Raw genomic sequence first — 17,520 nt, forward strand, 5'->3', positions numbered from 1 at the left:
ACAGTCTGATACTGGAAGTGAAATACAAAATATATTGATAACATCATGACCGATAAGTCTCCTTCTGTTTCAGAAGCATTGATGCATTTATTTTTTCCTTTGTTTTATAGAGCAAACAGTAAGTTTATTTATTGTGATGGTGATAGCAGTGGTTTGCTTGGCCATTTCTGTGATTGGAAATATTGTTTTCATCTGCTGCCAAACACCAAGAACAGAGTGTGTAAAATTTAAAGGTAAGTTTTGTTGTCTTGAATCAAAAAATTTAATTCAACTATGGCCGCATTTCAAAAGAGGAAAAAGCGTAGTAAGCATAACCACAACATACCAGACAGAACAAATCTTGCAATGTTGGTTAATTTCTAACTCAACTGAAAACATGCTGCTTCATGATGAAAGCTAAAGTCACAGCTGTTCTATATTTTACTACACTGTAAGTTGATCCTTGATTCATATTTTGAGCTTGCATTTGCTGTTTTTTCTTTATTCTAGAATAAAGAAAAAACCTGACTGACATTATTACAAAAAAAAAAAAGAAAAAAAAAAGCACAATTTTGTGTGTTTCTTTATGATGAAGGTTTATGGGGCTGTTAAACCCTACTACTTGATTACATTTGATTTTGATTATATTGGTTCAAAATATTATTATTATTTAATTTAAGTTTTAGGATGGTGTTTGTAAAGAAAAAATATGAGAATAAATGGCTTTGTGAATGTCAACTATTCATGTGTGAGCTGCCTTTTTCCGGGAGAGGTAATTTAATAAAGGTTTGAACAACATATCAGTTTGAGTTGCTGGTAGTTTGTATTTCAAGATCAGTAAGGCCTCAGTACCAGTGGTGTAGTGCAGGGTTTATGTTATATATGTAAAAATGCATGTAAATATACTACATAATGCATGTAAAAATACTGATACACAAACATTGGCACAGTAATTAGGTGTGTACTGTTTTTCTCTAACTTAAAAACTCTGGATCTCTGTGATATTCAGTGCCATGTTGGTGTCAGAACTGAGTCAGAGGACTGGGTCGGATAAACATATTGACTGATTTAAATGATTTACAATACAATATGCACAGTACTACTTAAAAAACTCTAAATAGACTAACATCAACTACATCGTATGGCACAGTTACAAATGATACAAAACAGACCTGTTAAGTCCAAAAGCCTTCACAGCAGCATAGATCGTCTCTCTCTCTGCTGCTTTTGCATCCTTTATCGCACCACCACCAGCTTTTATCATGTGAATATGACAGAAGAATAAACCAACATGTGGGGTCCAAATCTCTGAGATCATGATTGGAAAGCAGTCTTTCCCACTTTCTTTACAACAGACATTAGGATCATGATGATACTCTGCCTTTTCTTATATGGTGTACAGGTTTATCATAATATATTTTAGCTTATAGTCTGCTGCCATTTTTAAGTTTTTAAAAATTATTTTGCCAGAGTGAATGTGTCTCAAATCACAAAAGTTCTGTATAGTATGCAAATTGGATTAATATGTAGATTCATTTTCACATGGAAAGCATGTGAGATATTTAATTTAACAACTTTTCATTGTAGCAATTTTTATATTAAGACAATGAGCAACAGCAAATTTTGTTTTATAGCTAAGATAAAAAAAAATAAAAACCTTCATAAACAAATGCACACACACTGTGTAACATGATTTAAGTTTCAGATTAAAAGAGTATCAACATCTAACTTGAGAGTACACGCTATCTTCAGCAAACTCTCTCTTCTTTCTTCCTCTTGTTGCTTTTCTTTCAGAGAAATTCAAAGCCACATAATTCAGTTTGTCCTCAGCTTCAGTCTGTGCAGCAAATTAAATAGGTATAAATATACACAGTGATATAAGTATATGGTGTCTTTATAAATATGTTAATGGAATAACAATGAATTTCATTTCACTTACTTGTTGGCGCCAGTTATCACTTCTTACTTCTGAAATATCACTTTCCATTCCTAAAAATGAATGAATCATATCAATAGATATATAGTATAGTATATATATAATAGATGAAAGCACTTAATTTGGCTTTTCAGAGAGTATAAATTCTGTTGATAACCCTAACCCTATTGACAATAATGTCATTAACTAAAAATACTAAGGATGGAAATTTTCTATGTCATTGAAAAAATACTAGTTATTCTGATAAAACAAGTTAGAGACTCTGTTTTAATCAGGTTCACAAAGTTACAACAATAGAGACCTACATGTTTGATTATAAAATGTATGTTGCTGTTATTACACTGTTAACCAATTTATTCATAGTATGCACAAGAATAGACCTTGTAGAAGGACAAATAAATATAATCTTATGATGAACATTAAGGATACATAAAATGATAAATTACTTACTCTTAGATTGTTCACGCACTCTTCGGTTGCAGATGAGGACGACATTTCCAATAACAGAAATGGTCAAGCAGATTATTAATATCCCCATTGCAATGAATACTGTGTGTGTTGTTTGCACTGAAAAGGGAAAAACTTATCAGTGTTTCTTAAAGAAAATGAGACATATCATTTGTGATAATATTAACATTTCAACTTCAACTTTTTAACAGTTTTGAGTAATACTTTCATTCCTGAGCACCAACAATAATACAGTTACCTTCAATCTCAAGCTTTGTTCCATCTCCAAAAATGATCTCTCCACATGTGGCCACAGCACAGTAATAAGTCCCAGAATCAGAGGAGCTGACGTTCTTAGAGAAGTGATAAACACAGCGTTTTGGGGGAGAGTGTGCATCAGGTTTCTTTTCACATTCATTAGATTTATTTCCATCAGTGTAGATGATGTTTGGATGAGATTTATTTGATCCAGCTCTGAACCAGTACACACTGTGATCTCCTGAACATGTCTTGTCAGAGAGGACTGAACACTGGAGAGTCACTGATTCTCCTGGATGAACTGGATCAGATACTGTTGGACTCTGAACAACAGTATAGTTTGATGTCCTCTGAGCGTTTCCTTTAAATAAAGAAGGCTGAATTAAATTTAATTTACAGACACTGGAAAAGTTTGTAAAAATAGATTGCATTTACCTTTTACTAACAGATATGTCCCACTCCATTTAGTTTCAATCCACTCCACGATTGCACAGTGATACATTCCTTCATCTTCTTGAATCGTCTTCACTATGGTCAGGTTGATAAAACTCCTATGATCGTTTACCTGTAGTCTTGATTCAGAAAACTCTGGTGTAAACTCAGGTTTTGTAGATTTCCATAGTGTCACAATTAATTTCAGAGTATCCCCAGCACTCTGCTTGTACCAGTAGAGTTGTCTACTGCTTAACTCTGTACCAGGTAAGACACATGTGAAGGTCACAGGTTCACCAAGATGAACTGTGATCACTGGAACCAGCGAATCTGAATTAAAAGGAAACAAAGAATAGATTGAATTAAACAATTGTGCACAATGTTGAAAAGTCACAATGTGAAATGATGCAGTTCTGGTCACAACAAAACACTTACATCCATGATGTAGAACAAGCAGTGTAACCCACAACACGATCATCCTGAGAATGTCTCTTGTTTGGAGACTTGTTGGTATTTCAATGAGTGAAGGAGGCGTGATGATCGTGAGGTCAGACCATCAAATGCATCTGATTGGTTATCACAGAATAGATTCAAAACAGCACTTCCTGTCACACTGGTCTCATCTTGGTCTTTGTGAAGCATATTACCTCTCTTTCATCTTTGGTAGAAAATGTCTAAATTGTTTCTGTCTTGACTTTGACTCTTTTGACCACATTTACCTTTCTCAGAGACACTGTTTTTCTTTGTTCTTGAACTTTAAGCAGCAATTGCCATAGTGATATGTTCTGCATTATATGTCTGAAATGCATCACATCCTGTATCTCAGAGGAAAGGTTCACAGGCTGGATCACGAGGGATTAAAGTAGCAAAAACAACTACAAACTCTGGATCAAAGACAATAATGATCCCAGACACGTAACAAAGCATTCAGGCCATCACAGATTATAAAATGATGAATAGTCTGACTGTGAGCAGCAACCGCTCACTGGCAGAGGACCTTTACATGTTCTTTGCCTACATCAACTTATTAGGGAAATGGATAGACTGCTACAAGATCACAATGGACTGACAGTGGACACTAAGGTCAGCATCAATGCAAAGAAAGCAGCTGGTCCTGAAGGCATCCCAAGGCATGTGTTCACTTAGGAGAGTTCGATTTTCAACCTCTTTCTGACCTATGTTGTTGTTGTCCTGATGTGCCTCAAATCAACAACCTTCCTGCCCCTTCCTGAGCAAAACAATCTAAGTTGCCTGAATGATGATCACCCAATTGAAGTCACCCAAGTAAAAGCCAAATGCTTTGAGATGCTGACTCTAGATCACATCAAACACACCATCCCTGCCACATTGGACCAGCATCAGCTTAACTACCGAGCAAACAGATCAACATACGACTTAATAGATCCATACTAATGCCTCTATTTTCTGAGGAAGCAGAGGAGACTTTTTCTTCCTTCCTCTTCTTGTGACTTTCCCTCCGGAATAATGTAATGTTGCATAATTCAGATCATCTTGACCTTCAGGCTGTGCAACAAATAAAATACTTTATTTTCAGTCATGTTGGGAATCATCCATCCATTATCTAAACCTTGAGGGGGGCTCGAGGCAATTCTAGCTGACATTAGGTGTCTGGACAGGTTATCCAGGGAGTACCCTGCATGTATTTGGACTGTGGGAGGAAACTGGAGTACCTGGAGGGAACCCACTCAGGCACAGGGAGAACATGCAAACTACACACATAAAAGCCCTGGGCAAACTGGAGTTTGAACCTTCTTGTTGTGAGGTGACAGTGGTAACCAGTGGCTTTCAAGACATGCTTGGAAATCACACAGTTTCACACAGTTTTGTATTTACAGGAAACTCTCAGAGGACATCAAACTATATTGTTGTTCAGAGTCCAACAGTATCTGATCCAGTTCATCCAGGAGACTCAGTGACTCTCCAGTGTTCAGTCCTCTCTGACTCTGAGAACAAGACATGTCCAGGAGATCACAGTGTGTACTGGTTCAGAGCTGGATCAAATAAATCTCATCCTGAAATCATCTACACTGATATAATAAAAATACAAAATATATTCAGAACATCATGACTGATAATTCTCTTTCTCTTTCAGAAGCATATCTATTTTCCTTTGTTTTCTAGAGCAAACAGTAAGTTTACTTATTGTGATAATGATATTAATAGTCTGCTTGGCCATTTCTGTGATTGGAAATATTGTTTTCATCTGTTGCTGAACTCCAAGAGCAACGTGTGTAAAATTTAAACATAAGTATTGTTATCTGAATCTTTCTGTATCTGAATAATTGTAAATTAACATTTTTAATTAAAACCTGTTGAATCAGCTGAAGATCCCTGTTGAAAAGTCAGATTAGGTACAGAATATTCCAGTTTTCATTCATGGTTAGGAACAGAAAGCAAATCTTTGCAAAGAAGACACGACATCTCAAACCAACCAGTACATTATATTTTAAGTAAAGGTACCAAATCACATCATTGTTGTTTTCATTACAACATATGCTGACATGTTTAAATAGTTAGATTTTTGTTTGCTACACAGACTGAAGGTGAACATGATCTGAATTATGCTGCAGTACATTTCTCTGGAGGGAAAGTTACAAGAGGAAGGAAGATGAAAGAGTGGACTGAAGGAAGTGTGTACTCTCATGTTAAATGCTGAATGTGAATGTGTTTCTATGAAAAACTATGGGTTGATTTATAAACTTAAAAAAACAAAAAAACAAAAACAAGACAGGGGCATACACTGATCAGCCACAACATTAACACAGGTCACTGTGATCAGTGTATACTATACCTACTTCTCCAGGCCCCAACACACTACTACTACCGTAGTTCAAGTAACATGGAATGAAGGAATATCGATTTACACCTAACACACGATATCGGATGGATTTGAATACTTCTGACAAATGTTTGGAAATTTTTAGAATAACCAATGCTTGCTTTGCAAAATGACAGATCACAGCAGTTTCGCACAACAGAACATTTTTATTGACATAGTTTGATACAGTTCCAAATCATGTTCACAAAGAGTTTGCATGGTCGCACAGCAAAACAAAGAAAAAGTAATATGCATAAATTCTTATAGACATTTACCTACAGCTGCTTTATGGTCATGTGAAGTTTGCTTTCAAACAAGAGTTATACATAATGATACAATAAACTTACTTTCAAATGTTCTCTGATATGTCTCTCTTCTGACACTGGTTACAACAGAGGGCACTGACTGATACCTCATCTCTCCCTCATTTCCTGCTATAATTTCTGTAAAAATGCACATAAATATAATGCAAAATGCATATAAAAATAATGAAACACAGACCTGGAACAGTAACAGGGGTGCATTATTTTTCTCTAATTCAGAATCTCTAGATGGATCTCTAGATAGCATGTAAGCTAGAAAATAAAAAAAAAAAAAAAATAAAACAAGACCATTACAAACAAATGCAAACACATTGTATAACATGATTTAAGTTTCAGATTAAAATGCAAGAGTATCAACATCTAACTTGAGAGTACACGCTGTCCTCAGCAAACTCTCTCCTCTGTCTTCCTCTTGTTGCTTTTCTTTCAGAGAAATTCAAAGCCACGTAGTTCAGTTTGTCCTCAGCTTCAGTCTGTGCAGCAAATTAAATAGGTATAAATATATATAGTGATATAAGTATATGGTGTCTTTACAAATATGTTAATGGAATAAAAATGAATTTCATTTCACTTACTTGTTGGCGGCAGTTATCACTTCTTACTTCTGAAATATCACTTTCCATTCCTAAAAATGAATTAATCATATCAATATCTCTCTCTCTCTCTCTCTCTCTCTCTATATATATATATATATATATATATATATATATATTATGATGAACATTAAGGATACATAAAATGATAAATTACTTACTCTTAGATTGTTCACGCACTCTTCGGTTGCAGATGAGGATGACATTTCCAATAACAGAAATGGTCAAGCAGATTATTAATATCCCCATTGCAATGAATACTGTGTGTGTTGTTTGCACTGAAAAGGGAAAAACTTATCAGTATTTCTTGAAGAAAATGAGACACATCATTCGTGATAATATTAACATTTCAACTTCAACTTTTTAACAGTTTTGAGTAATACTTTCATTCCTGACAACCAACAATAATACAGTTACCTTCAATCTCAAGCTTTGTTCCATTTCCAAAAATGATCTCTCCACATGTGGCCACAGCACAGTAATAAGTCCCAGGATCAGAGGAGCTGACAGTCTTAGAGAAGTGATAAACACAGCTCTTTGGAGGAGAATGTGCATCAGGTTTCTTCTGACATTCATCAGGTTTATTTCCATCAGTGTAGACGATGTTTGGATGAGATTTATCTGATCCAGCTCTGAACCAGTACACATTGTGATCTCCTGAACATGTCTTGTTCTTAGAGCCAGAAAGGACTGAACACTGGAGAGTCATTGAGTAAGAGTCAGATACTGTCGACCTCTGAACAACAGTATAGTTTGATGTCCTCTGAGAGTTTCCTGAGTGATAGAAAAAACTGCATAAATCCCCTATGCACATTTGTGAAGTTAAAAAAAGCTTAGAGCTGCTGGAAAAAATGTAAAAAAAAGGTTGCATTTACCTTTTACTGACAGATATGTCCCACTCCATGTAGCATTATTCCACTCCAGGACTGCACAGTGATACATTCCTTCATCCCCATGAATCGTCCTCACTATAGTCAGGTTGCTGAATTTTTTATCATTTTTCACTTCCAATCTCAATTTTAAAAATCCTGGTGCATACTCAGGTTTTGTAGATCCAAACACTGTAACAATTGATTTCAGAGTATCCCCGGCACTCTGCTTGTACCAGTAGAGGCTTCTTCTGCTTCCCTCCTTATCAGGTAACACACATGTGAAGGTCACAGATTCACCAAGATGAACTGTGATCACTGGAACCAGTGAATCTTAATCAAAAGGAAACAGAGACTACATTAAATAAAAATTAGTGTAGGATGTGTAAAAGTCGCAATGTAAAATGATGCAGCTGTCATGTAAATTTTCAACAGATAAATTTTTGGACAGAATAAAATAGCACTTACATCCATGATGCAGAACAAGCAGTGTAACCCACAGCACGATCATCCTGACAATGTCTCTTGTCGGGAGACTTGTTGGTATTTCAATGAGTGAAGGAGGTGTGATTATCGTGAGGTCAGACCATCAAATGCATCTGATTGGTTATCACAGAATAGATTCAAAACAGCACTTCCTGTCACACTGGTCTCATCTTGGTCTTTGTGAAGCATATTACCTCTCTTTCATCTTTGGTAGAAAATGTCTAAATTGTTTCACTCTTGACTTTTTTTTGACCACATTTACCTTTCCCAGAGATACTGTGTGTCTTTGTTCTTGAACTTTAAGCAGTTACAATCGTGGTATGTACTGAAATACATGTCTGAAATGTATGACATCCTGTATCTCAGAGGAAAGATTTATTTTAATCTATTTTATAAAATGATGAATAGTCTGACTGTGAGCAGCAACCGCTCGCTGGCAGAGAACCTTTACATGTTCTTTGCCTACATCAACTTATTAGGGAAATGGATAGACTACTACAGGATCACAATGGACTGACAGTGGACCCTAAGGTCAGAAGGGCAGCATCAATGCAAAGAAAGTAGCTGGTCCTGATGACGCCCCAGGGTGTGTGTTTTCAGGGCAACTTCTCCCTTACTTGTCCCAGCATGCCTCAAATCAACAACCATCCTGTCCCTCCCAGAGCAAGACAATCTAAGTTGCCTGAACGACTACCGTCCAATCAAAGTCACCCCTGATGAAAACCAAATGCTTTGAGATGCTGACTCTGGCTCACATCAAACACACCATCCCTTCCATGTTGGACCAGCATCAGCTTACCTACCAAGCAAACAGATCAACATACTATGTAATAGATTCATACTGCTTTGGATCATCTGGAAAGACCAGACAAGTATGTCAGGATGCTTCTCTTGGACTTCAGTTCGGCCTTCAACACTGTCATTCCCAACAGACTAGTGTCCAAACTCCACAGCCTGGGCCTGAACACAACCATTTACCACTGGATCCAGATTTTCTGATCAACTGCCCCCAGGCTGTCAGGTTATTAAAACATACATCCTCCACCCTCACCCTAAACACTGGTGTTCCACAGGGACGTGTACTGAGCCCTCTCCTGAATGCCCTCTTCACCAATGACTGTCCACACAACAAGCACCATCACCAAGTTTGCAGATGACACAACAGTCATGGGCCTGATCTCTAACAACAATGAGTCAGCATTGTTCCTAAGGAGAACAGATCCCGGCCCAATGTTAATCAGTGGTTAGGCAGTGGAGAGTCTCCAGTTTTAAATTCCTGGGGGTGTACATCACTGAGGACTTCTCCTGGGCCATACACACCTCCACTCAGGAAGGCACAACAACGCCTCAACTTTCTGAGGAAGCTTAGGAGACTCTTCAGATCATCAGTCTGTGAGACAGACATTATTTTTAATCATGTTGGTATACGTACATAAATCATCCATCCATCTACCTATACCTTGCAGGGGCTTGAGCCAATCCCAGCTGATGATGGGTAAGAGGCTAGATACACCCTGGACAGGTTGCCAATCAGTTGCAGGGCCCACACATAGAGGCAAACAATCATTCAACTATGGGCAATTTAGAGTCACCAGTTGCATGTCTTTGGACTGTGGGAGGAAGCTGGAGTACCCAGAGGGAACCTTCACAGGCACAGGCAGAACTCCACACATAAAAGCCCCGGGCAAACTGGAGTTCAAACCTTCTTGCTGTGACGCAACAGTGGTAACCACTGCACCACCGTGCCACTCTCTGTTGGGAATCACGTTAATAAAAACAACACATGTGATCTTAACTTACAGTAGCATGTAGTGGTTCGGACAAGTTGTCATGTCTTCCCTGTGACAAGGCACTCTCTGTTCCTAAAGATGAATGAAAACAGGAGTATCATGTACTTAATCTGACCTTTCAATGAGGATCCTCAGCTGTAAATAACACGTCACCTCCACCTCTTGTGTTCTCTGGGTATGTTTACCAGAGTTAGGGGGTTGCACTTCCGTGTTGATCTACATTAGTAATACACTGATCACTATCACTGAATTTTCTGTCAATACTGTTTTGACAATTTCACAACTTCTTCCAGAAAAAAATGTCCTCAAAATGCAGGAAAAAAAAATTACATTATCATTGAAATAAGTGAGTTGTTGGACACGTGCTTCACAAAGACCAAGATGTGATGCATTTCAGACGTTTATTGCAGTACATACCACTATGGCAATCACTGCTTAAAGTTCAAACACAAATGAAAAAAATATGTCTGAGAAAAGTAAGTTTGGTCAAAAGCAAAGTCAGGAATGAAATATGAACAGTTTGGACATTGGTTATCAAAGATGAAAGAAAGGTCATATGCTTCACAGAGACCAGGATGAGACTGGTGTGACAGGAAGTCTACTGTTGAATCTATTCTGTGATAACCAATCAGATGCATTTGACAGTGTTACATATAGTATTGTGGTCACGTCACATCTCCTCTTTTACTCACTTTAGTACCAGTGAGGTTCCTGGCAAGAGACAATGTCAAGATGATCCTGTTATGGGTAACATTGCTTGTTCTTCATCAAGTATGTAAGTACTATCTGATTCAGTGTCTTCAGCTAAGAATTTTCATGTCAACTAGATGTGAGGAAGTTATATATGTTATGTCTTCTGTTTCATGTTTATTTCATGTAATTCAGATTCGCTGGTTCCAGTGATCACAGTTCAACTTGGGGAACCTGTGACCTTCACATGTCCTCTGCCTAATCTTGAGGTCAGCTGGAGACAATTTTACTGGTATAAGCAAACTGCTGGAAATACTCTGAAAATAATTGCTGCACTGCGGATATCTACAAAACCTGATTATACACCAGAGTTCTTTGAATCCAGATTGGAGGTAACAAATGATAAGAGTTTTGTCAATCTGACCATTGTGAAGACAATTCAAGAAGATGAGGGAATGTATCACTGTGAGATCTCAGAGTGGACTGGTCGTCCTGTATGGAGAGGGATGTATTTGTTACTGAAAGGTAATAATGTAATCCACAATTTTACAAGTGCTTCATTCATTGATCTAAAGCAGCACTATCTTAATGTTTAAGAAAAATAACTGATGCTGTTACTTCAACCACTGATTGAAAGCTGCATTGTCTTGATTTTTTTTAAATGTAAGATTTAAATTTAAGATGATTTTTGAAGGTCTAAGTATTAAGGTCACATCAGAGATATACTTAAATTCTTCTCAGGCTTAAAAAACATGCTTGGAAATCACAGAGTTTCACAAAGTTTTGTATTTACAGGAAACTCCCAGAGGACATCAAACTATACTGTTGTTCAGAGTCTGACAGTATCTGATCCAGTTCGTCCAGGAGACTCAGTGACTCTCCAGTGTTCAGTCCTCTCTGAATCTGAGGACAAGACGTGTCCAGGAGATCACAGTGTGTACTGGTTCAGAGCTGGATCAGATAAATTGCATCCTGAAATCATCTACACTCATGGAAATGACTGTGAGAAAAGATCTGACTCTCTGAGGAGCTGTGTTTATCGCTTCTCTAAGAACGTCAGCTCCTCTGATTCTGGGACTTATTACTGTGCTGTGGCCACATGTGGAGAGATCATTTTTGGAAATGGAACAAAACTGTTTCTGTCTGATACTGGAGGTGAAATACAAAATATATTGATAACATCATGACTGATAAGTCTCCTTCTGTTTCAGAAGAATTGATACATTTATTTTTTCTTTTGTTTTCTAGAGCAAACAGTAAGTTTATTCATTGTGATGGCGATATTAATAGTCTGCTTGGCCATTTCTGTGATTGGAAATATTGTTTTCATCTGCTGCAGAACTCCAAGAGCAGAGTGTGTAAAATCTAAAGGTAAGTTTTGTTGTCTGAATCAAAAATGGAATATGACTATGGCCAAAAGAGGATAAAATGTAGGGAGTGCAACATCGTACCAGATTACATGCCATACTCACATTTTTTGATAATAGAGAATTTTTAAATCAAAACCTGTTGATTCAGCTGAGGTTCCCTATTGAAAAATCAGATTAAATACATAATCTTCCTGTTTTCATTCATCATTAGGAAAAGAAAGTGCCTCTTTACAAAAAGGACATGACAACTCGAGCCAACCAGTACATGATATTGTAAGTAAAGATACCAAATCATATTTGTTGTTTTCATGAACACAATTCCTAATGTTAAAATATCCTGACATATTAAAATAATATGCTTTCTGTTTGCCACACAGACTGAAAGTGGAGGTGATCTGAATTATGCTGCGTTGAATTACTCTGGAAGGAAAGTTAACAGAGGAAGGAAGACTAAAGAGTGGACTGAAGAAAGTGTGTACTCCTATGTTAAATGCTGAATGTGAACATGTTTATATTAAAACTGTGGGTTGATTTATAAAATTAACATCTGACAACATCTGAATATTAACCCTAGCTGACATTTACAAAATAAAACACACACAAATTTGTGTCAGTGTCTTACATAACGGATTTTGATTATATTGGTTCAAAATATTAATTGTCTTTAAGGTTTTAAGATGGTGTTTGTAGAGAAAGAACATGAAAATAAATGCCTTTGTGAACGTCAAATATTCATGTATGAATATTTTTCCAGGAGGAGTAATGAGGGGGCAGGTATATGACATAACTACTAACTCCCCTCTGTTGCGTATCACTAAGTAGTGTGCTATAAGCCTTTTTTTTTTCTAGGATGGCAAAAGGCATGACTTACTCTCCTCTGCCTCTGATTTGCTGGTACTTATTGCCATTTTTTTTTTGCTTGGGTTAATTTGGTTTAGGCATGAGGAGTGATGATTGGTTAAGGGGAGGGTTAGAATATCATGGTAAACAAATCAGAGGCAGAACAGGGTGGGTCATGTCTGCTTTGTCTTCCTGGGTTAAGAAATATCGCCTGCCATCGATCTGCCCTGTTGATTTACCTCAAAGACTGCTGTCAAAATGAAAATATAGTAGCTGCCCAAGTTTCCTGTTTAGATGGACAAAAGGAATCAAAATACATGATATAATCACTTTATATAGCACAAGAAGTTTATTCTTTGCTGGATAGGCTACTTAAAAAAAAACAAAACAAAACAAAACAAAACAAAAAACAAACAAAAAAAAAAAAAAAAAAAAAAAAAAAAACACTGAGACATACACTGAGCAACCACAACATTAAAATCAGTTACTAGTTTTAATGTTGCAACAGCAGTGTAAATGATGAGTATACCCTCTTCTTCAGGCACCACTACACCATTGCTCAGTATCATAGAGTGACACGGAACAAAGTCCAATTTACACCTAACACACGATATCGGATAGATTTCACTAATCCTGATCAGTGTTTGGAAATCTTCAGAATAACCAGCACTTTTGCAAAATAACAGATCACAGCAGTAGCAACACTTTGATACAGAAAAACAATTTTTATTGATGTATTTTGATACAGTTCCAAATCACATTCTCTGATCTGACCGACACTGGTTACAACACAGGGCACTAACTGATACCGCATATCTCCCTTATTTCCTGTCATCTCTACGTGCTATCAAAATGCATCTAAATATACACAACATAATGCATATAAAAATACTCAAACACAACGCAGTCATCAGGTATGTATCATTTTTCTCTACATAGGAGGATTGGTTCGGATAAAACACAGATTAAAATGATAAATATGTACAGTACTACAGAACAAAGCTTTTAGCTTTAAAACAGACTGACCTCAACTAAATCACACTGTACGGCAGCACATGATACAAAACAGAACTATTAGCTCACTAATCCAGTCAAAAAGCCTTTACAGCAGTATTATACATAATGATGCAATAGACCAAGTTTCATCTGATTTGACTTTCTTCTGATACCAGTTACTATACAGAGCACTGACTGAGACCTCATCTCTCTCTCATTTGCCATCCGTTTGCAAAAACGCATAGGAATGTAAAAATAATACTGAAACAAACAGGGCACAGTTATCAGGTGTACATAATTTTTCTCCAATTTAAAATCTCCTGATCTCTCTGAGATTTAGTCCACCTACTATATTGGTGCCAGAACAGAGTCAGAGGATTGGATAGGATAAACATGCCAACTGATTAAAATGATATACATTACAATATGTACAGTACTTCCTAACAAACCCTTTAGCTTAACAATCATACTGCACAGTACTGAAAGATACAAAACAGATCTGTTTACTCACTAATCCAGTCCAAAAGCCTTCACAGCAGCATAGATCCTCTCTCTCTCTGCTGCTTTTGCATCCTTTATTGCACCACCACCATCTTTCATCATGGTGAATATGACAGAAGAATAAACCAACATGTCTTCAGGTGTCTGACAAAATGAGAAAACAAAGTTAGAAAACCCACATTTTTTGATAAAGTTAATCCTATCTTAATACTTTACCTGTTGACTTTTGTGACTTCCACTGTTTTTGTGCAGGGCAACAGCAACTGGATTATGAAAGAGAAAACAGAGAAAAAAGGTAGTTTTAAGGTATTAGTTTGGGATAAGTGGGAGTATTAAAAAAAAAACAAAAACACACAACAACAACAACAAAAAACAACTTACCATTACAACAGTCACACTTCTTGATAGCGTGAATGAGGAAGGTTATGACAATCAGACTTATAGCCATGACAGTAGACAGCAGAAAAATAACTGTATTGGCTGTTTGTGACCACACGAAGCTTCCTGAAACATTATGAAAAGGTTGAAACAATTTGTAAAAGTAAATTATGTTTAATATTATCTACTGGTGATGTTAAAAAGAAAATATTGCTAATAGTTAATCTCTGATACTTAAATGTACATAATTTCATTAATAAAAACAATTTGGTTACCTTCAATCCCAAGTTTTGTTCCATTTCCAAAAATGATCTCTCCACATGTGGCCACAGCACAGTAATAAGTCCCAGAATCAGAGGAGCTGACAGTCTTAGAGAAGTGATAAACACAGCTCTTTGGAGGAGAATGTGCATCAGGTTTCTTCTGACATTCATCAGGTTTATTTCCATCAGTGTAGATGATGTTTGGATGAGATTTATCTGATCCAGCTCTGAACCAGTACACACTGTGATCTCCTGAACATGTCTTGTTCTGAGAGTCAGAGAGGACTGAACACTGGAGAGTCACTGATTCTCCTGGACGAACTGGATCAGATACTGTTGGACTCTGAACAACAGTATAGTTTGATGTCCTCTGAGCGTTTCCTTTAAATAAAGAAGGCTGAATTAAATTTAATTTACAGACACTGGAAAAGTTTGTAAAAATAGATTGCATTTACCTTTTACTGACAGATATGTCCCACTCCATTTAGTTTCAATCCACTCCACGATTGCACAGTGATACATTCCTTCATCTTCTTGAATCGTCTTCACTATGGTCAGGTTGATAAAACTCCTATGATCGTTTACTTGTAGTCTTGATTCAGAAAACTCTGGTGTAAACTTAGGTTTTGTAGATTTCCATAGTGTCACAATTAATTTCAGAGTATCCCCAGCACTCTGCTTGTACCAGTAGAGTTGTCTACTGCTTAACTCTGTACCAGGTAAGACACATGTGAAGGTCACAGGTTCACCAAGATGAACTGTGATCATTGGAACCAGCGAATCTGAATTTAAAGGAAACAAAGAATAGATTGAATTAAACAATTGTGCACAATGTTGAAAAGTCACAATGTGAAATGATGCAGTTGTCATGTAAAGTTCTAGACAGAATAAAATAACACTTACATCCATGATGCAGGAAAAGCAGTGTAACCCACAGCACGATCATCCTGATAATGTCACTTGTCGGGAGACTTGTTGGTATTTCAATGAGTGAAAGAGGTGTGATGATTGTGAGGTCAGACCATCAAATACTTCTGATTGGCTACCACAGAATAGATTCAGCACTTCCTGTCAAACTGGTCTCGTCTTTGTGAAACATATTACCTCTTTCATCTCATTACCTTTGTCAGATATTGTTTTTCTTTGCTCTTGAACTTAAAACAGCGACTGGTATAGTGGTATGCACTGAAGTAAAATGATACATCCTGTACCTCAGAGGAAAGATTCACAGACTGGACCTTTCAAAGACCAGGGTGTGAGACATTGGCCCGATCATAGTGTCTACACACAGACTTTGAGGCACCTTCGTGCTAAGTCTGTGAGGGCTTACGGCTGCCCCACTTTCAAATTATCAAGTGCATGAGGGCTCTCCCGCAGATTCTCTAAATCCACATTTCTGTAGACTTTGCCTGAGGGAATTACTCAGTTCATAGCATTGTGACATTAAACAGAGCATAACCAGAGGAAGCCAGGAAGTGTTAAAAAAGCTTAACAAACAAGCACAGAGAGAGTAACCATCTTAACATTGCAAAAAAAAAAAAAAAAAAAAAAAAAAAAAAAAAAAAGCATGTGGTTAATTCTTCAGCCATTGTTTTTAAATGTTTGCTTAATAATTACAGAAATGAAGAAATTTATTATTTGACACTTACCTCTTGTCCACTCTGAAGGCAAAAGTCTGCAAGATACTCAAATCAGGCAGTTGGTCCCTTTAGTGTCTTGGCTGTGAGGTAAAATAAAATAACACAAACCCACAATAGTGGGAAACATGCTTTGGCATTATCAACGTAACGTGACATGTCACGTCAAGTGCTGTCCCACTCCTACTTATACCATTTTGAGCTCCTGCAGCCTCTGGCACTCAATCACTTACCAGGTGATGTCAATTAAGTCTGTGAGCGTTCAGGGCTTAGGCCTTAGTGGGGACATTAGAATTTGGGCCACTGTGTCCTTCTGTGGACCCAAAGGCTGGACTGAACCAATGCTCCCTTCCCCAGATGAAATGGTTTAGCCTCACACAGACAAGAGCTAATGTGTGTTTTGATTTGTCCTCATCAACTCAAGAAATCATTACGTTCTTAATTTTTAAAACTGAAGCCAAAGCTGCTTTTTTGTAGCCAGTTTTTTTTTTTTTAAGTAACACAACTTTAAAATTCACCTGAAGTCCTCAGCATCAGCATCAGGCCTGTTATAGATTTGAAGATGAACTATTTTTGGCCAACCTACCGCAGGAGTGGACTAAACAATGTGCACCTTTCAGAACACACAGCGTTCTAAAAATATCATCTTGACATTGGCATTTCAGTGAGTGAAGGAGGTGATGTGACATGACCACAATACTATATGTAACACTTTCAATTGCATCTGGTTGGTTATCACCGCATAGATTCAACAGTAGACTTCCTGTCACATTGGTCTCATCCTGGTCTCTGTGAAACATATGACCTTTCTTTCATCTTTGGTAGCCAATGTCCAAACTGTTCATATTTCATTCTTGACTTTTCTTTTGGACACACTTAGGTTTCTCAGAGAT

The 17,520-nt window shown here is 37.1% G+C and overlaps 4 protein-coding genes across 4 annotated transcripts in view; 1 reads left to right on the plus strand and 3 right to left on the minus strand.

Annotated features, from left to right (window-relative positions):
- Nucleotides 1-12: 12 nt before the first annotated feature.
- LOC127142720 (signal-regulatory protein beta-2-like) lies at nucleotides 13-3,548 on the minus strand. The gene is made up of 6 exons (XM_051072515.1): nucleotides 3,488-3,548; nucleotides 3,056-3,382; nucleotides 2,622-2,981; nucleotides 2,366-2,482; nucleotides 1,919-1,968; nucleotides 13-1,816 (listed from the first exon to the last, which is right to left on the minus strand). Exons 1-6 carry the CDS (start codon nucleotides 3,528-3,530, stop codon nucleotides 1,697-1,699), a joined length of 1,017 nt encoding a protein of 338 aa, XP_050928472.1. The 5' UTR covers nucleotides 3,531-3,548; the 3' UTR covers nucleotides 13-1,696.
- A 2,503-nt stretch (nucleotides 3,549-6,051) lies between these two features.
- Nucleotides 6,052-8,187, minus strand: LOC127142721 (uncharacterized). The gene is made up of 6 exons (XM_051072516.1): nucleotides 8,145-8,187; nucleotides 7,683-8,009; nucleotides 7,225-7,581; nucleotides 6,969-7,085; nucleotides 6,790-6,839; nucleotides 6,052-6,687 (listed from the first exon to the last, which is right to left on the minus strand). The coding sequence occupies exons 1-6, from the start codon at nucleotides 8,185-8,187 to the stop codon at nucleotides 6,568-6,570; spliced, it is 1,014 nt and encodes a 337-aa protein (XP_050928473.1). The 3' UTR covers nucleotides 6,052-6,567.
- A 2,450-nt stretch (nucleotides 8,188-10,637) lies between these two features.
- Nucleotides 10,638-17,520, plus strand: part of LOC108895087 (uncharacterized) — a 36,733-nt gene continuing 29,850 nt past the window's right edge. The window contains exons 1-6 of the mRNA XM_018693752.2: nucleotides 10,638-10,727; nucleotides 10,838-11,167; nucleotides 11,438-11,797; nucleotides 11,891-12,013; nucleotides 12,224-12,285; nucleotides 12,390-12,504. Coding sequence (XP_018549268.2) covers nucleotides 10,685-10,727; nucleotides 10,838-11,167; nucleotides 11,438-11,797; nucleotides 11,891-12,013; nucleotides 12,224-12,285; nucleotides 12,390-12,504 — 1,033 coding nt within the window. The 5' untranslated portion in view covers nucleotides 10,638-10,684. The remainder of the gene's footprint in view (nucleotides 10,728-10,837; nucleotides 11,168-11,437; nucleotides 11,798-11,890; nucleotides 12,014-12,223; nucleotides 12,286-12,389; nucleotides 12,505-17,520) is intronic.
- Nucleotides 13,435-16,821, minus strand: LOC108895086 (uncharacterized). The gene is made up of 7 exons (XM_018693751.2): nucleotides 16,640-16,821; nucleotides 15,894-15,961; nucleotides 15,446-15,772; nucleotides 15,003-15,371; nucleotides 14,731-14,853; nucleotides 14,566-14,612; nucleotides 13,435-14,493 (listed from the first exon to the last, which is right to left on the minus strand). The coding sequence occupies exons 2-7, from the start codon at nucleotides 15,934-15,936 to the stop codon at nucleotides 14,359-14,361; spliced, it is 1,044 nt and encodes a 347-aa protein (XP_018549267.1). The 5' UTR covers nucleotides 15,937-15,961; nucleotides 16,640-16,821; the 3' UTR covers nucleotides 13,435-14,358.

Source organism: Lates calcarifer, linkage group LG8 (assembly GCF_001640805.2).
Source record: "Lates calcarifer isolate ASB-BC8 linkage group LG8, TLL_Latcal_v3, whole genome shotgun sequence".
Taxonomy (NCBI): Eukaryota; Metazoa; Chordata; class Actinopteri; family Centropomidae; genus Lates; species Lates calcarifer.